Source organism: Sesamum indicum, linkage group LG13 (assembly GCF_026168435.1).
Source record: "Sesamum indicum cultivar Baizhima isolate 11 linkage group LG13, ASM2616843v1, whole genome shotgun sequence".
Classification (NCBI taxonomy): domain Eukaryota; kingdom Viridiplantae; phylum Streptophyta; class Magnoliopsida; order Lamiales; family Pedaliaceae; genus Sesamum; species Sesamum indicum.
In genome coordinates, this window is record NC_142669.1 from 15,054,526 (window position 1) to 15,072,723 (window position 18,198).

General features: G+C 35.9%; 2 protein-coding genes and 1 non-coding gene across 3 annotated transcripts; 1 reads left to right on the forward strand and 2 right to left on the reverse strand.

Moving 5' to 3' along the window:
* Positions 1 to 1,210: 1,210 nt before the first annotated feature.
* LOC148784553 (LEAF RUST 10 DISEASE-RESISTANCE LOCUS RECEPTOR-LIKE PROTEIN KINASE-like 2.1) lies at positions 1,211 to 4,644 on the reverse strand. The gene is made up of 3 exons (XM_088877136.1): positions 3,738 to 4,644; positions 2,529 to 2,567; positions 1,211 to 2,430 (listed from the first exon to the last, which is right to left on the reverse strand). The coding sequence occupies exons 1-3, from the start codon at positions 4,543 to 4,545 to the stop codon at positions 1,304 to 1,306; spliced, it is 1,974 nt and encodes a 657-aa protein (XP_088733262.1). The 5' UTR covers positions 4,546 to 4,644; the 3' UTR covers positions 1,211 to 1,303.
* A 1,175-nt stretch (positions 4,645 to 5,819) lies between these two features.
* Positions 5,820 to 7,236, forward strand: LOC148784554 (uncharacterized). The gene is made up of 2 exons (XM_088876882.1): positions 5,820 to 5,840; positions 6,832 to 7,236. Exons 1-2 carry the CDS (start codon positions 5,820 to 5,822, stop codon positions 7,234 to 7,236), a joined length of 426 nt encoding a protein of 141 aa, XP_088733008.1.
* A 770-nt stretch (positions 7,237 to 8,006) lies between these two features.
* LOC105176151 (LEAF RUST 10 DISEASE-RESISTANCE LOCUS RECEPTOR-LIKE PROTEIN KINASE-like 2.1) lies at positions 8,007 to 11,805 on the reverse strand. The gene is made up of 3 exons (XR_016063668.1): positions 10,950 to 11,805; positions 10,495 to 10,560; positions 8,007 to 9,333 (listed from the first exon to the last, which is right to left on the reverse strand). It is a non-coding gene; the product is annotated as an LEAF RUST 10 DISEASE-RESISTANCE LOCUS RECEPTOR-LIKE PROTEIN KINASE-like 2.1 (transcript).
* Between the last annotated feature and the right edge of the window lie 6,393 nt (positions 11,806 to 18,198).

Below are 18,198 nucleotides of genomic sequence, written 5' to 3' on the forward strand. Positions count from 1 at the left end.
TTGAAAAAAGTATTTTTTTTATTCATCATTGGCGACTCGTTATATTTATATTATATAATTTATTTAAATTATATTTATATAATTCATTTATTTTTAATAATAAAAGATAATTAACCCCCCACACGCATAAATAACGTGTGTAATGCACCTTCCATTAATTACTAACCGAATGGGTGTTTGTTGCAGAATTTTACATAATACAAGGAGGGTTTTAATCTTTTTTTTTTAAAAAAGAAAATGGACTTTTAACCGATTTTTTAAAATATAAGGAGAGTTTTATAGATTTTGTCCATATTGACATGGGAGGTTCTACTAATACTGGCTACTTCATGTTGCTGAATTCTTCCCCATGCTCTCACTGTTGACCAAAACCTTGACAGCAATGGGGGAGCCGTCGGGCAACATTCCCTGGTAGACACCACCGAATCCTCCTTGACCAAGCTTATCCTTGAAAGTTATTTTCTTGATTTCGGAGTACTTGTATCTCTTTGGAGCCAGAGAGGCATGTTGGAATAGGAATTTTTCTATGTTTTCCTTGTCAGAGCAGGCCTTTCCGGATCCCGAATGTCGCTTGAGGCACCAAAAACATATTATAACGGACAAAAATACTACGCCAGTTCCAATAGCTGCCGCTACTGTATATGGAGCCAGGATAGATTATATTATCTGGCAATAGAAAGATGAGTATAATATTGAACAAGAGTACAATAACTTTCCAATATAAAAGCTTGGTGAATGCTCTCTCCCTGCGTATGATCGTGGAAAGGAAAGGAAATATTTCCACTAGAAGTAGTTGCTCATACCATTGGAGATGGTGCTGCCAGGGGCGTAGCCAGGACTTTGAGCCGGAGGAATAACTTGTCAAGAAAACCAAAACCAGTCAACTTTTGCATAGTTTGATGCATTTTCATCCTAACTTATAGAAGATTGAATCAGATATAGGAGATAATACCTCTGGGTCCTTTCTGTTAAAATGAGAGGGAGCTGCCGCCGGATGCATTCACTATACAGTCTAGCATTACAATAAGCGTACTGGATGACGACTTGCTGGCTAAAGCCTTCCGAATTGGTTTCGATTTAGTTGAGTTGGTCCGAACTAAAATTTCCATCATTCGAAGGTAAATCCTATCATTTTATTAAATAACTCTCTTTCATCTCTTAATATCCACCTGCGGTATTGTCAGTTCCTACTATGGAAACACATTCAGAGTTTCACTCAAATCATTTATCCCACAATATTATAATCAATTATTTCGTAATTAATTACATATTCATTGGACAAACCGAGCCTTGAAGCTGTCATCTAAGCTTCAACAGAACTTTCCATTTCTACATGTGCTGAAAACGTCGAGGAAGTTTCTGGCCCTGATGTCGGGAAACTTGGAGTAAACAGGAACGGCTTTGGTGGAATTGGTATGGATTGAACACTGCCTTCTAACATTTCCACAACCTTAGACATCGATGGCCTGTCCGATGGATTTGTCTGAATACACCAAAATCCTACCAAAAACATTTTCCTAGTTGTTTCTTGTTCCACCTCAATCATTAAATCATCTGAACTCGTGCTAACATTAAGTACTACCTGCTCGTAGATTCTGTCAGGAAAAAAATTCCCACTGGACTGCGCAGCTGCTTCAGATTCGACAATTTTCTTTGCACCAGCCATTTCAAGAACCATCATTCCATAGCTGTAGACATCGGATTTATGAGAAACTCCTCCAAAATTCCTGGAAAATACTTCCGGAGCAATATAGCCAATAGTGCCTCTTGTCCCAAGCACTGATAATATACTTTGCTGCTTCCTGCACAGCTTGGCGAGCCCAAAATCGGAGATTTTGGGGCAGAAGTCGTCGTCTAAAAGAATGTTCTGAGGCTTGATGTCGAAATGAACAATCCTAGTATTGCAGCCTGTGTGTAGATATTCCAGGCCTTTGGCAACTCCGACTGCAATCTTGTATAGCTTTTCCAAATCCAACTGACAATCTCCATTACTGTTGATGAACTTGTCTAAAGATTTATTGGGCATATATTCATAGACAAGAGCTCTCTTGTTGCCGCCATAGCAAAATCCCAAGAGATTGACAATATTGACATGGGAGGTTCTACTGATGCTAGCTACTTCATTGATGAATTCTTCCCCATTGCTGTCGCTGTCGATCAAAACCTTGACAGCAACGGGACAGCCGTCGGGCAGCAGTCCTTGATAGACGCTACCGTATCCTCCTCGCCCAAGCTTATCCTTGAAGGATTTGGTTATTTTCTTGATCTCGGAGTATTTGTATCTCTTTGGAGCGAGAGATCCAAGCTGTAGCAGAAACTTCTCTATGTTTTCCTTGTCAGGGCCACTCTGTTGGGAACGTCGTCTTTTAAGGTAGCAGCAGCATATGATCATGGATACAATTACAACACCAGCTCCACTAACTGCGACAACTGTACGTATATCGATGGAGCCAAAATAGATTACATGATCCGGCAACATAATTAGGATAGCAAAACGGACTACATTGACGAAAAGTACGATGATTTACCCATATAAATCCTTGGAGATCGTTGCTGTCTCTCTCCATCTGATCATGGAAGAAATTATAAACTTGAAACATTGTTCCAATTTCAACATCCTCAGAAGAAAATAAAATATTTAAACAGAAAATCAACGAATCACATGACAGTGGTACATAGCTGTAGGAAAGTGAACAATTATGCGGTAAAAGTTACATTATAAAGGGTATAAAGAAAAACTTTAAGAGGGTTTGGTTACAGAGTTTTATACATGTCATCGTAAAGGCAAATTGAGTGTATTTTGATTGATGGATTTGAATTTCAAGTGACTCTATTCGAAAGGAATTTGAAATTCATTCATATTTATCAAAATTTATTTCAAAATTATCCAAATATATTCAAAAAATTTATTATAAAGGGTTTCAAATCATTCAATTCAAATGCAACCTAACGGCGGATTTATGGATTTTATTTACTAATACGAGTATTGATTTGGTTTTATAGTTTGACAGGAGGGTAATGTAGTAATTTTCCTTTCGAAGAAAATCAGTAGTTAATGGCCACCAAGATCACACGTGTTATGCCGTTTGTTTCTAAATGTGGAGAGTAAAATAGGACTAAATTTAGTATATTTTTGGAATATCAATGTAAGTTGTAACAAAACCCTTGATCAAGAATAAAATCCCATAAAACATTTCGAGAAAATTAAAAATAATACATTCTTGTGGGACCAATCCATAAAAATAGTAAAATTTATAAATTGTTACCATCTATAATAATTTAACAATAAAAAATAAAGGTATTTTCAAATTGAATTGTCATTGACGTTTTTATAAAATATTTTTTTAAAATTGCCTCTTTTATAAATCAAAATCAAGGATGTGATTTTGTGTGGTTTCAGGTGATTTGACAGTTTAAATACTTATAATAAAAATAAGACGTTAAAATTAACAAAAATTAAGAAATGAAAGAAATGCTTGTACGTATACCATAAATAATAAATTAGAAATCAGATAAAATATATTAATTTAATAAGAAAACACTTAATCCAATAAAGAGGAAGGTTAGTTTTAGAAAGAATAAGATAAAAAACTTAGAGAGAAAAGAAAGAAGAGGAAAAGGGGGAGAAAAAAAATAGGGGAGATAAAAGACTACCAATTTTGACATTATGAACCAGCCTGGACATATGGCCAAATTCTTTACCGATCCGATTCTGAAAACATTACAACCAACAATACCTGAGGGTTCTTCCTGATAAACTGGGGGAGGAGCCGCAGTCACCTGCGTGTTCCACTCACTTCCCTGATATCTTCTGCAAGTTCTATCCGTACACATCCTAACCGACATCACTAACCACTGGATGAGAAACCCGGCGGCAAAAGCCTCCTGCAAAACATCCGCATTCGATGAAGCCGTACGATTTTTCAGAGCCCGGGCGGCCGCTCTGTTCACCGGAACAGAAATACTGTCGTTGCACTTGATATTTGGTCCAGGGCCGGACGACGCGTTCCCTATCCTGAACAGATCTATGCAGCCGAACTGATTGGGAAGGTTGGTTTTCAACCCATTCTTACGAACGCCGACGCAGCCGAAGAAGAGAGTGATGTTCTCATCATTAGAACCGGGAGCAAAGTCGTACAAGTTGTTTAAGGTTGTGTTATAGAGAAATTCGGGACATGCGTTATTCAGCAAGTCTTGTCTTGCGACTTTGAGAGTACGAGTGGAGATGTTGAGCTCCAAGACACGGTAGGCTAATGGTGGGATATCGAGCACAGGGAACTGGTCCTCGCATTTAAAGAGCTGGAAGCCTGTATAGCCGCAGGCTTCCGGCTGATCGCCTCCCGAGAAGGGATAGCTTATGTTTACTATGCTGCCGCACTGAAATGAGCGGCTACAGTTGGGAAGTAGCTGATTGTACTGGCAATAAAAACTTGGGAAATGGAGTGGTAGAAGGGTTGCCACGAGGATGAGAAACAGCTCCTGCTTTGGCTTCCACTCCATTTTCGGGGAGAGAGAGATAGACATTGAGACAACTTTTAAGGGCATCTTTACTTTTTCATATTAGCTGGCCACCATATTATCTTTAATCATATGTCATAGCGCATATTTACCTCAAAACTCAATACATTCTTTTGTTATTGCGTGACTGTGATTTTGGTTTTACGAGTGTTATTATTTAGTCAATATGATCCAGCATTTGGTGATAATATTTCTATCTCCTGAATGTGTCCTCAAGTCTATATTATCCCCTATCTTGCAATAAATTTTCTCCAACAACTACAAAAAGAACAAAACAACAAAAGACGACTTGTAGTCAACGTGGTCCTACAAGAACTAAATGCAGGATGCTGTAATAGATTTAATACCGCATAAATTTTCTTTTTTTCGGGAAAGATAAGTTTCATATATTGAAAAAAAGAAGGTATAGTACATGAGTGCTCGTATAATCCGTTATCTCTTGACAAGTCAAGGAATACGCCATAATTTATAAAGTGCACTAGTACTAATAGAACTAGGAAGATTTTTGCTAAGAATCCGTAGTCTGACGTCCTCTATGATCAATATAGCTAATGTATCCGGCGTCCTTGAAGTGTGCTTGAACCTTCTCATTTGCGCTCACGCCATATGTGGTATACGCATGCTCCAAGTAGCGCACGATATGCCATGTTTATAATGTGTTTGCCTCTCCACTTTCTAAAAGCCCATTTAATATCCAGCTGCCACTGTCTGTTTGGCCATAAAAATGAATAGTATGTCTGATAACATTCAAGCATCTTCGACTATAGTGACAATGAAAGAACAGATGCGTGTGCGTCTCCAGGTTATTCTCATTACATATGACGCAGTCTCCTAAATGTGATAACCATTGTTTGTCCGTCGTTGCAAGTTTTTCTTGAATGGCGAGCCAGAGGATGAACATATACTGAGGAATTCTGAGAGATTCAAAAAGTTGTGAATACCATCCTACCTTTGGACAGGGGATCAAATAATCGATATAGAGCTTGAGTGGTGACAATATTGCCCGAGAAACGCCACACAACTCGGTCATTCCGTCCATGTATGTCAGGTAGAGTACGCAAGATCTCCTGGCATTCGAAATCAGTGATAAGAGGCCATTGTCATTGCCCCTCGTGTATGACAGCACGCAGATTGATGGACTCCTGGAATCCCGTAATACTCGGTCCACAGGGAAATTTCTCAACAAGAGGACTTAAATGATGCCAAGGGTCCCTCCATAAATAAAAATTCCGCCCATCACCCATGCAGTAAATAATTTCCTGTAGCCACAGAAAGCTTTTCTGGACAATGTGGGATCATAAATGGCTTTAGCCTTGAGAAAGGTTTGATGTCTTCAACAAATGAGTATTCATCTAGCATTGTTCTAAATAGTACTTAAAATGCAACTACACATGATTTTGCCTAAAGAGTTTGGCTCAAAAGCTGTCTCCCATCAATTAAAAGGTGTGAGATGGACTATTTTGTAAATGGCTGTTTCTTGGTTAAAAAGCTAGCGGTGGATCATTGCCTATTCTTGTTTTGGGTGGATTTAACTTCTATTCAATGCTAGATTACTCCTTTGGCACCAGAGAAAGAAAGACTCTTTCCATGTGGAATGTCGGAACCTAAGCCAGGCTTAGCCAACTTTTTACTTAATTCCTTAAATTCAGTGTATAGCGTCGTAAATGAACTATTTATGATAGGGCATTAAATACTAGTAATCCTAGTTGCACAAGTTGTTATCTGTGTTATCTGGAACAATATTTAAGGTGGTTAGTAGAGATTTATGGGCTACTGGCCCTGGAAAAATTGACTTAACCAGCTTGACAGCATATTAAACGGAGGATCGTTGGCTCTTACCTCCATTTCCATCAACCTAAGTTTGAGTTCAAATGGTCCAAAAAGTTAAGAGAATCCTGAATGTCTGAAAATATAGAGTTCTGAATGACCACCCTGCTGAATAACCAGATCCTTGAAGGTGAGGAGAAAGATACGGAATATAGCAGGAGTAGTTTTGTTGACTATAATGTGTACAGTCTAGGGAACTTTACAGATCCATACAACAATCATATGCTTGAGAAGAAGACCTGACATGGTTACAGCTTGACTTATACCTCTTGTCAGAGTGCTGTACTAAATCGGATTGTTGGATTTATAAAATGCCTTCTGTGTCTTTAAGTTAACAGAATTTTATTGAAAGTATGATAGAGGAATTTGTGCATAAGCTCTTTCATAGTAAATGTATATACTTATATAGAAATGCCTGTTATTTGAGTGATTGTAATTTTTCGTGCATTGAGGTGAATTATTGCTAATTATTAGTTCCATATCTAGGGGACTGCAGATGAAGTTGTTGATTGCTACCATGGAAAGCAGCGCTGGGAGCTCTGCAAGGTTAAATACGAACCTTTGTGGATAAATGGAGGCGGGCATTGCAATCTTGAACTTTATCCTGAGTTCCTCAAACATCTAAAAAAGTTTGTACTGTCTCTTGGAAAATCAAAGCCAGCAGGCAATGGTTCACTAGCAGCATCAGTACTAAATTCAGAGAGTCAGAATAAATCTGATGGAAGCAGTACCACAGACACGTTTGAGTTGCAACCGGACCATCCAGAAATTTCTAGGAACAGTTTGGATAGCCGGCTTGACAAGTCTAAGAAGTCGAGCAAGCCTGAAAAGTCCAGAATGAGTACAGACCGTGTTGACAGATTCAGGAGAAGAAAAGGCTTGATCTGGTGATCACTTTATTAGGCATCAGGGTTTATCACCTAAGATAGGTTATGTAACACGATTTTCAATACATAAGTATCTATGATCATGTCAAGTATGCTCATTTTAGTAAGTTGTTGCAATCGTATTTTGATCCGACCCTGAGAAAATAAGAACTGTATCTGTTTTAAATTGTAAAATTTTGTATTGATTAGATGGGCTCATCTTGTAGTTTCTGTATATTTATATCTGTTGCATTCCCTTTTCTGATGAGCACTTAATACGCAGATGAGAATGCCACGACTTGACCTTGGTGTATATACATGCATTTTTCTGTTGCTAATATATGTATGGTCTGGGCACAGCGTCTTTGTGCCTTCGTCTTCTGTCGATACAAGTGTGGTGAATGATATGGCAGTGAAAGGAAGAGGAAGCACAAGGAATGCAAACCTACTATGCTGGTGTTAGTGGTGGAGGCCTCTGTTGAAACTAGACTGCTGGCTGGTGGTGTTCGAGAAGTAACAGGGCAGTCACAACGATTTGATCTCATTTGTTTGGTTAATGAAGGAATTAAAAATAATTTAATTTTAAAAATAATTATTGAATGAGGACCAAATCTCTAATGAAGATCAAAATTCCAACAACTGATATATAGCTTACTTATTTAACAAAGCAATGCATGTTTAGGCGAACTAATATTATGTACATGTGTAAAACAATAATATTATGTATACTTAAGAAATGATTTTGTACATGTAGCATGCCTGTGTTAAATTATGCAAGGATTTAAAATAAGGGGATTCTATGAAGCAAAGTATAAACTCCATTACGAATATAACTATTAGATTATACACTATTATTGAGCATATATCATTGAAGATTATATCTTATCCTGCTACTAAATATTTACAATAACATATAAATCTGATGACCAATAAGTATTACATGATTTTCACAAATTTGCAAAAGTCCTAACTTACCATATCAATGTGGATCATCATTCTTGGATATCCACTTGTAATTCCAAATAGATTAAACTTCAGCTGAATTCTCTGTCTCTACATATGCTGACAGTGTGGAGGAAAATTCAGGCACCGATGTTGGGAAACTTGGAGTAAACAGGAACGGCTTTGGTGGAATTGGTATGGATGCATGGATTTGTCTGAATACACCAAAATCCTACCAAAAACATTTTCCTAGTTGTTTCTTGTTCCACCTCAATCATTAAATCATCTGAATTCGTGCTCACATTAACTACTACCTGCTCGTAGATCCTGTCAGGGAAATAATTCTCGCTCGACTGCCTTGCTTCAGGTTCAATGATTTTCTTTGCACCAGCCATTTCAAGAACCATCATTCCGTAGCTGTAGACGTCGGACTTATGAGAAACTCCTCCATAATTCCTGGAGAATACTTCCGGAGCAATATAGCCAATAGTGCCTCTTGTCCCAAGCACTGATAATATACTTTGCTTCTTCTGGCACAGCTTGGCGAGCCCAAAATCCGAGATTTTCGGGCAGAAGTCGTCGTCTAAAAGAATGTTCTGAGGCTTGATGTCGAAATGAACAATCCTGGTATTGCAGCCTGTGTGCAGATATTCCAGGCCTTTGGCAACTCCAACAGCAATCTTGTACATATTTTCGCTATCCAACTGAGAATCTGCATTATTACTTATGAACTTGTCTAAAGATTTATTGGGCATAAATTCGTAGACAAGAGCTTTCTTGTTTCCGTCGTAGCAAAACCCCAAGAGATTGACAATATTGACATGGGAGGTTCTACTGATGCTGGCTACTTCATTGATGAACTCTTCCCCATTGCTGTCGCAGTCGCTGTCGATCAAAATCTTGACAGCAACGGGGCAGCCGTCGGGCAGCAGTCCCTGATAGACGCTACCGTATCCTCCTCGACCAAGCCTGTCATTGAAGGACTTGGTTATTTTCTTGATTTCTGAGTATTTGTATCTCTTTAGAGCCAGAGATCCATGTTGGAGTAGAAACTTCTCTATGCGTTCCTTGTTAGGGTTGCGGCGCGCGGCGAGTCGTCTTTTGAGGCAACGGCAACATGTGATAACGAATGCTATGCATGTAATAAGGGCAAATAAAGATTTGCCAATCATCTCCGTTGCTGCATATAAAGCCCGGGTAGTATTTTCATGATTTGGCAATAGAAAAAATAATAAAAGGTTAATTTCACCTCGCCTTTTTTTAAAACGCAAAATTAGACTTTACTCTAATTTTTTTTTTAATTTGCACCGCATTTGAGAATTATTCATTAGTGTTTGGACAAAAAATATTAATATAATAAGAAAAATTATATAAAATTTTAATTTAAACTCACTTAGCTTTTCATACAATTTATTGCCAAAAATAGCTTATTAATATATAAAGTAGAAAAAGGTGTAACTGTAATCTAATATTAGTATTCCAAAATTATTCAAAGTCCGTTGATGTAAGAAAAATAGTTATAACATTGCCAATAATTTACATACGAAAGGCTGAATAAGGCAAAAAATCTTTCAAAACATATAATAATTAATAGTAAATTTTAAAAATAAGAAATAATTATGTAAACTATAGAAATTTTAGCATATAAAAGTAGTATATAATTTTTATGAAATATATGGATATATTAATTAAGTTGCAACTAAGTTTCACTATGTAGATAAATATGGTAAAAATGTGATAATGATAATTCTAGACGACTGAAACAGATTGAGAACAAAATCGAAGGACGAAAAAATCTTTTCCCTACTAAAACAGATAATCCTATACATCACGTCATGGAAGAAATAAATTGAACCTTGTTTGGTTCGTGTGATATGGCCATAATAAGCTGCTTATAATGCATGATCACATATTTGATTTATAATATTAGCTTCGCCTTAGCAATTCTAATTTATGGGACAGTAGGTATGATAAATTATCGCATCGACCAATCTAAATTAGGTACAATTAAAAAATTTCTTCTTTATATGCACTTCCACTTTCTCCCCGTTTACTTCTCTTCCCTTTTCACTTCTTCACCAAAATCACCTTTTTCGTGAAAATAAGATACCATTTTTTTTACTTTGTCATTTTCCATGTAAAATAAATGTATGTTTAAATAAATATACTTCAAATTATAATAGATGATGAGATTATTTACCATTTTATTTGTCGTCCTACCTAATTTCATCATGTTTAATTCTGTCACATGAATAATTAATCCAGCTTCAACATATATTTAAGAAGAAAAGACATGAACAATATTTAAACAAACAAGTTGCTGAGAGTTAGTAGCTCATACCCCAGAGCCAGTAGTCAGGACGTGGAGCAGTGGGAATTAAGTCAGGAGGTGGAGCAGTGGGAATACCTTGTCAAGAAACTAACCCTAATTACAATGGGAAACTTCAAACACACTGTATATATATTTGTCACCTAAAGCAAATCATATTGTTTGTAATAAAAGGATTCTTTTGTCTTTTATCAAGAAATTATACAAACTTCCTTCAAGTTTGTAGGGATGCCCTCTAAGATTTAATTTGTCACTTTATCGCTATAAACAAAAGTGAATATCGCTATACTTTTGGACTATCAATTCAAATTTTAACAAAATCCTTGATCAAAAATATTATCACATAAAACATATTGCAAAAATTAAAGTAATACATTCTATTCTTGTGGGACCAATATTACAATTTTGCGTCATCCTATGCTGAAGATTGGCGCTACGAAACGGAATCAAACATATAATAACAATACCTGGGGGTTTTTCCTGAGAACCTGGGGAGGAAGCCGTCGTCGCCTGCGTGCTCGACTGACTTCCCGGAATTCGGCCGCACATATCTTTCGCACACCTCCTAGGCGTTAACCATTGGATGAGAAACCCGCCAGCAAAAGCGCCCTTCAAAAGCGACGAACCCGTGCGATTTCTCAAAGCCCGGGCGGCCGTTCTGTTCACCGGAACAGAAATACTGTGGTTGCACTTGATATTTGGTCCTGGGCCGGACGACGCGTTCCCTATCCTGAACAGATCTATGCAGCCGAACTGACTGGGAAGGTTGGTCTTCAACCCATTCTTACGGACGCGGGCGCAGCCGAAGAAGAGAGTGACGTTCTCGTCATTAGAATCGGGAGCAAAGTCGTACATTTTGTTTAAGGTTGTGTTATGGAGAATTTCCGGGCATGTGTTATCCAGCAAGTCTTGTCTTGCGACTTTGAGAGTACGAGTGGAGAAGTTGAGTCCCAAGACACGGTAGTTTAATGGTGGGATATTGAGCAAAGGGAACTCGCCCTTGCAGTTAAGGAGCTGGAAGCCTGAATAGCCGCAGTCTTCCGGCTGATCGCCTCCCGAGAACGGATAGCTTATGTTTCCTATGCTGCCGCACCGAAATGAGCTGCTACAGTTTGGAAGTAGCTGATCGTTCTTACAATAAAAACTTGGGAAATGGAGTTGTAAAAGGGTTGCTACGAGGAAGAGAAACAGCTCCTGCTTTGGCTTCCACTCCATTTTCTTGAAGGGAGAGAGAAAGAGACAACTTGTAAGTGTAAGTTGATTGTTCTTTTCCACATTTGATTGAGGATATGTTTTGGAGCGTGGAATCTGAGCCAATCAGTATATCTTTTTGCACAAAAATAATTCAGCCCTATGTTATAGATAAAATTATAATTTTACAATATTAATATTATACATATGCTCTATTATAAATAATGGATGAATGATATTGTTATTTTAATTCACTGAGAACAATTATAATAGAGACTGATTTTGAGCAACACTAAATTGAGGATTTCTCAAATTATGTAAAATAATCGGGATTATATATATCTAATCGATAAATACAATTGATACAATAATATTACTGGTCATATCAGGATATTAGTGGTGATAATATCTTCTAACAACGGCCGGCGCATTTCTCTTAGCAATAATATAATAGAAAACTCCATATTTAATATCTCAACCTTCAAACACTCATTCTCCCACAAAATACCATACACTCCCAACCTCTTTAAAATATTTATTTTTTTTTAAAGAATTTTAGCATTTATCGTACCAAAAGATTTACTTAGAAACAAACTCAAAACACAATCCAAAAAATAGAAATTTTCCATAGCTTTTTAAAGAGTTTACATATTTTATAATATATTTTAAAAAGTAAAAAAATTTTGTCATGCACGAAAGACATGGCAGGAGAGGTACTGGTAGTGATACTCAAAAGAAAGTGCATGGAAGACTTGTAGTCAACGTGCTTCCAGAAACAAAAAGAAAAAAGAACAAAACAACAAAAGACGACTTGAAGTCAACGTGGTCCTGCAAGAACTAAATGCAGGATACTGTGATAGATTTAATACCGTATAAATTCTAGATTATGTGTTTTAATTGACCGAAATATTGGAGTAAATATGGGATAATTATATTCTTTCTTTTTTAAAATTTGATGTAATTATACGTAGATTTTTTATAGTTTGACAAACTACATCTAATACCACTAAAAATTTGCTTCCGTCAAACGAATAAATCCTTTCGTTGGTTAAAATTCACTGAATTTGCTAATATTAACAAAAAAAATTGAACGAAAATTGATATTTATCCTCAGTTGATTTATTATTGACTTGTTGCAGCAGGTCAAATAATTTTCTTCGAACTAAACTACACTTATAACGGTGAAAATATACCCCCTCACATGCATTAACGCGTGAAGATGTATGAGGGTATTTTGGTCAATAAAAAATAATTTGACCTATGGTAAATCAGTAATAAGTCAATTATCGAAGTAAATGTAGATTTTTTTTTTACTTTTCTTGTTAATATTAGCAAATACGGTGAATTTTGATTAATGGAGCGGACTTATTTATTATATAGAAGCAAACTTTAGGGGTGGTAGATTTAATTTTTCAGACCACATGAAATTTACATGTAGTTACATCAAATCTTAGAGAACATGACTATAATTTTAACTAAATATTAAAATATATTTATATTGTTGGATAAGAATAATCCAAGCATCCAAATGTTCATTTTGTACTTTGCATTTTTATGTTAATATATATGTGCTAGGTCAAAATCATACGTACTCGTGGTATTTTTAATTTCCTGCTTCGGAACCACAATAATTAAATATTATTATATAATTCTATCTAAATTTGGAGCAAACATAATAAAACAATGTTGGATGCGTTTATATAATATATATATATATATTATTTTTAACGTAATGATATAAATTCATATTATCATTATCATCTTAAATTTTAATTTTTGTTGTATTTAAGGATTAATCAACAATTTAGGATATAGTATTTATATAGAAATTTTTAAATTGGAATTTGGTGATGGTCTGTCGGATTCATAAAGCAAGCATGAGTCTTTCACACAAATTTGAACAAAATAACTTGTTACATTGAAGGAATATATTAGATTCTTTATTATTTTCAAGACAAAAGTAGTTTCAATATATATGCTCGTATGCATCAAATTTGTTTATATATTAAAATATGGGCAGATTATAATTTACCTATACCCCTCAATTTAAGAAAATGAGCAAAACCCCCCTTCACTCAGGAGGTGAGTGTCAGGCGCGTTTGGTGCGATTTTTCTTTAATTTTAGTATATATCAATGGTTCAAATCTAATAAATAAATTGATAATATATATCTTTTTTATTTTAAATTAACGGTCTATATTTGATATATAAATTAGTGGCTCACATTCATTTGAATAACATCAATGGCTCAAATTAATCAAGTTACAAAAATTATAAATTATAGAAATAGATTTATACAATAAATAATATATCAATATACATACACATATATAGATATACATATATACATAATTTAGAAATAAAAAAAATTACAACAAAAAAAAGGGGATGGCGGCACAGGCGAAGGAAGAGGCAGGGGGAGACAGAGGCCTAGGTGTAGGCGGGGAGATGGAGTCGGAGTCGTAGCCGCGGAGATGGAGGCGATGGTGGAAGCGGGGGCAGGGGGTTGAGGCGAAAGCAGGGGAGGGAGAGGTGAGAAGGTGGAAGCGATGGCGGGAGTAGGGGGAGAGGTGGAGGCTACGATAGAACTAGGGGTTGGCTTGGGGGCGGGGGTGGTCGGTGCGAGGAAAATGAATTATTTTTTTTTAATTATTTGAAAAGATAAAGTATTGGCCATAGATTAAGTAACATATGATTTGGACGGTAGATTACTATAGATAAAATATGAACCGTTGATTATATTATATCAAATCCAATGGTTGTAAAATAAAGAAAAAATATAAAAAAAAAGGTTCGCGCATGCGCAACACCACTTCCGTGAAGGCGCATTTTGCACTTATTTGAAATATTGAGAGGAATAAATTGCTATTTTATTTTTTATAAGAGGACTATTTTCTTATTTTTCATATCACAGTAGGTAGATTGTAATTTACCCATTAAGATATGCCAACCCTCAAATTGCATGTATCATATAGGTTGGTCATAAAGGCCAAATTACCTATGTCGTCCCATAAAGAATGAAGTTTTCTTTCTGTCCCATGGTTTACACAATCTCCGTTTTAGTCCCATTTCTTATCAAAAAGTTTTCAACTTAATTCCAAACTCCATTTTTCGTCAAATTTTAACGGAAGAATGGAGATTTCGTTGGTGCAACTAGAATTCACTGTTTTGCCCTTTCTTTGAAGGAAAAAACGAAAGGAAAAAAAACAACAACCAGCTTCTATAAATTGACGAGAAAAAAAAATAGCCCACCAAAAAAATGGAAAAAATATAATGTCCTTCTGTGAGAATGTTTAAAAAACCCTCTGTAAAAAATAAAATATCAATTACACTCTTTGTGATATGTTAGTTATGTGACTGAGTAACGCACTTTTTTCGCATCTCCTTCGTCCGATGTCCAAATTATGTGTCGCTTGAACCGTTAAGTAGCCTACGACTTCTACATCATAACTCTAGTATTTCAGCCCCATCCTATCATCCATTGTTGAGGAATTTCCCTTGCAATATTTTGAAATTACTATCTCACCACTGCACTAGTAGACTCCAAACATCATCACCGTTTCCTACCTAATCGGATCCCTCTAACTCTAGAATATTTTGGAGGTATTCCCAACCCACCTAGGTATGCGCCATTGAAACAGTTTTGCAAATATCCAAAGATAAGGCACTCTGCTTCACACATTTGCTTCCTACTCGTGCGTAGGGGCCCGATCGTCACACTTATGTCTCATGCCCAAACATCCTCAAAATGACTTCATACTTGGTGGCTAGCAATCTCACACATTTAAGAAAGTTCCCATATTAACAGTATTGCAATCCCCAATTGGTAAAAGTCTTTTCTATAAAGCCGTTTTCACACTTCCGTGCCGGCTAACATCCCCTAGCCGCCCGCATGTCCTCTGCAAGTCACTGCTGACCATCTTGGGTAAGGTGTGGCTAGTTACATTCTCCTCCACTTGATCTGTTGACGTCCTCGTCAAAACATGCATGAAGGATTGAAGTTTATCTGGTGTCCAACACTCTCTCTTTAGTATCACGCGACACCAGATCGACCTTCAATTCTTTTGAGCTATTCGGCCATGAATTGCCCTTCAGCACCCCACAATTTCATATGAAGACTGCAGGGTGATAGGGTTTAGCATATAAAGAGTTTTATAGGTAAGGTCAATATCATTTTAGCCCATCCCCAAAATGTGATATTTTGTTGAATAGCTTGTATGAATCTTTTAATAGCAGCATCTTGGGTGCAAGGGAAAAGCCAATATCGACCATGCTAGAATGGATAAGGGAGTATAATATGACAAAAATGTAATGTAATGGGGACAAAGCAGCAAAAGAGTGGGGAAAGGGGAAGAATATGTTCTAAACTTAAGAAACTTGTGGAGATAAACATGGATAAGGCTAAAAATTGTATTCGAATCAAGGAAAATGATTGGAATTATAATATATCATGTTATGATGGATCCAAATGCACAGCTGATTAGAGAGTACAAAAATGTTCATGTAGAAGTAGGAATGGTGTCGCATTCCATTGATGAGTGCTATATATGCTAAAATGCTTGATCCAGAAGACTTTGTGCACTCTTGCTATCATGTGCTAACTTACAACAAAGTTTATGAGCCAACAATAATACTAATGAACAACAGTTAAATATGGGAAAAGACTGAATTTATTGCACCATTACCTCCTAATATTTTTTTTGGGGAGGGGGGGGGGGGAGGGCCAAAAAAGAAGAAAACCCTCTACAGGTGAAGACCTAAAGAGAATAACAAAAGGAACAAAGAGAATAAGGGAGAACTCAAGATGAAGAGGCAAGGATCAAAACTACAGTGCAAATTCTATGGTGGTACAGAGCTTAACAAGAAAGGCTGTGAATTCAGAAAAATTGCAGGAGAATTTCCTCCAAATGCTGAAAAAGAGAGACAACAGTCATGGTACCAGCGATAATGACACAAGCAGACGATGTTCCAATGCAAAAGCTGGACATTTAACCTAATCATCCTGTTGTTGTCACTTAATCTCAAGCCAAGTTATCTGTAAATGTTTGTTTCAATTGTTTTAACTGGCTCTTACTTATGTATGTGGGACTGCCTCTATTTTTGTCTATTAATAATTTTATGGCCCAAATCCACTCCGGCCTAGCCCATCTCACTAGGTGGATGGAATCAGACTGTCACATGCTGCTTGGCCCATCTCCTTTACCCGATCCACTAGGTCAATCCATTTCTTCTCTTTTAAATGGTCTGTCTCTTCCTCTCTCTCAATAAAAAAACTATAATCGTTTGCCAGAGCCTCGATTCTCTCTTCACCGCCATTTTTCCTCGATCTTCTTCTTGAGTATTAAATGGGTTATTTGTATAAATATTGTTGGTTTTAAATTAGAACCTAAAATCCATCTCCTCTCTCTTATCTCCTTCTTTGTTCCTTAAAGCTCTTCATGAACAAGCCTTTGTGATTGACTGATCTTGTATCAGATCTTTGCCTTAGTGGCTTTGGGTTAAAATAATAGCCTTTGTGACTTTGTGGTTCCAAGCAACCATGAGTTTGGATTGAAGGTCTTTGTGGCTTTTGGGTTTATATTAACTGGATCTGACCATCTAAGCCTTATTCCTATAAATCTGTTGTGATCTCCGTTCTTTCTCTTTTGTTTAAATATTTCTTGTATATTTCAATTTTGTACTTGTATAGAACTGTAATTTTTATTTCTATAAAATATTTGTGTAAGGGGTTTTCGAACCCTTTGATATTCTATAGTACAGTAAAACCTCTATAAATTAATAATCTCTCTAAAATAATAAAATCTTTCAGTCCCGACTTGGGCCTTTGTAAAAAATCATCAAATTCGATAAGATAATAAGATAATAATTTTTCAAAAAATTTCTTTATAAATATTAGGTCCCATTAAAACTCTAAATTAATAATTCATAAATATTACAATTATAAATATTATGGTAATTTACTAAAATATGAAGTTTGTAATGCTTTACGCATTTGATCATTCATGAATAATTTTGCGATGCCTTTTAGAAGAAAAGACATGGTTAGGTGTCATAAATTATTTTATTTTCATATTGAAATTTATATAGTATACGTTTCATCATCATGCATGAATATATTTAATTGGCTATAACAGTTATTTAAATGCAACGAATTAATGTAAACATGTATATTTAAGTAATTTTAATGAATTGATACATGCATCTATGAATATAATAGTTAATTGTATACAATATGAATATATTTAATTAGTTACAAAGAATTAATTGATGCATGAATATAATCAATGAAACATATATGAATTCATTTATTTTTAATACATATGTACAAAATTTGTTAAATTAAAAAAGTCTCTCTCTAAATTAATAAAAATTAATGATCCCAAGATTATTAATTTATAGAGGTTTTACTGTAGTTGATAGGTTCAATTTGTTGTTTGGGCTTGAATCGCACCTAGAGATTGATACCCTACATTGTCTAACTGCATCAGGCTAGGAAAAGAACTCATACTGGGAACAAAGCCATCA

Bases quoted from the DNA above. Each gene is read 5' to 3' on its own strand.
- LOC148784553 (XM_088877136.1), bottom strand. From the start codon at position 4,545: ATGCCCTTAAAAGTTGTCTCAATGTCTATCTCTCTCTCCCCGAAAATG. The intron at 2,568-3,737 runs GTATTGTTGGTT...TTCCATGATCAG, and splicing joins TTATCAGGAAGAACCCTCAG to ATGGAGAGAGACAGCAACGA. The intron at 2,431-2,528 runs GTAAATCATCGT...ATATACGTACAG, and splicing joins ATCTCCAAGGATTTATATGG to TTGTCGCAGTTAGTGGAGCT.
- LOC148784554 (XM_088876882.1), top strand. From the start codon at position 5,820: ATGGCTTTAGCCTTGAGAAAG. The intron at 5,841-6,831 runs GTTTGATGTCTT...TTCCATATCTAG, and splicing joins TGGCTTTAGCCTTGAGAAAG to GGGACTGCAGATGAAGTTGT.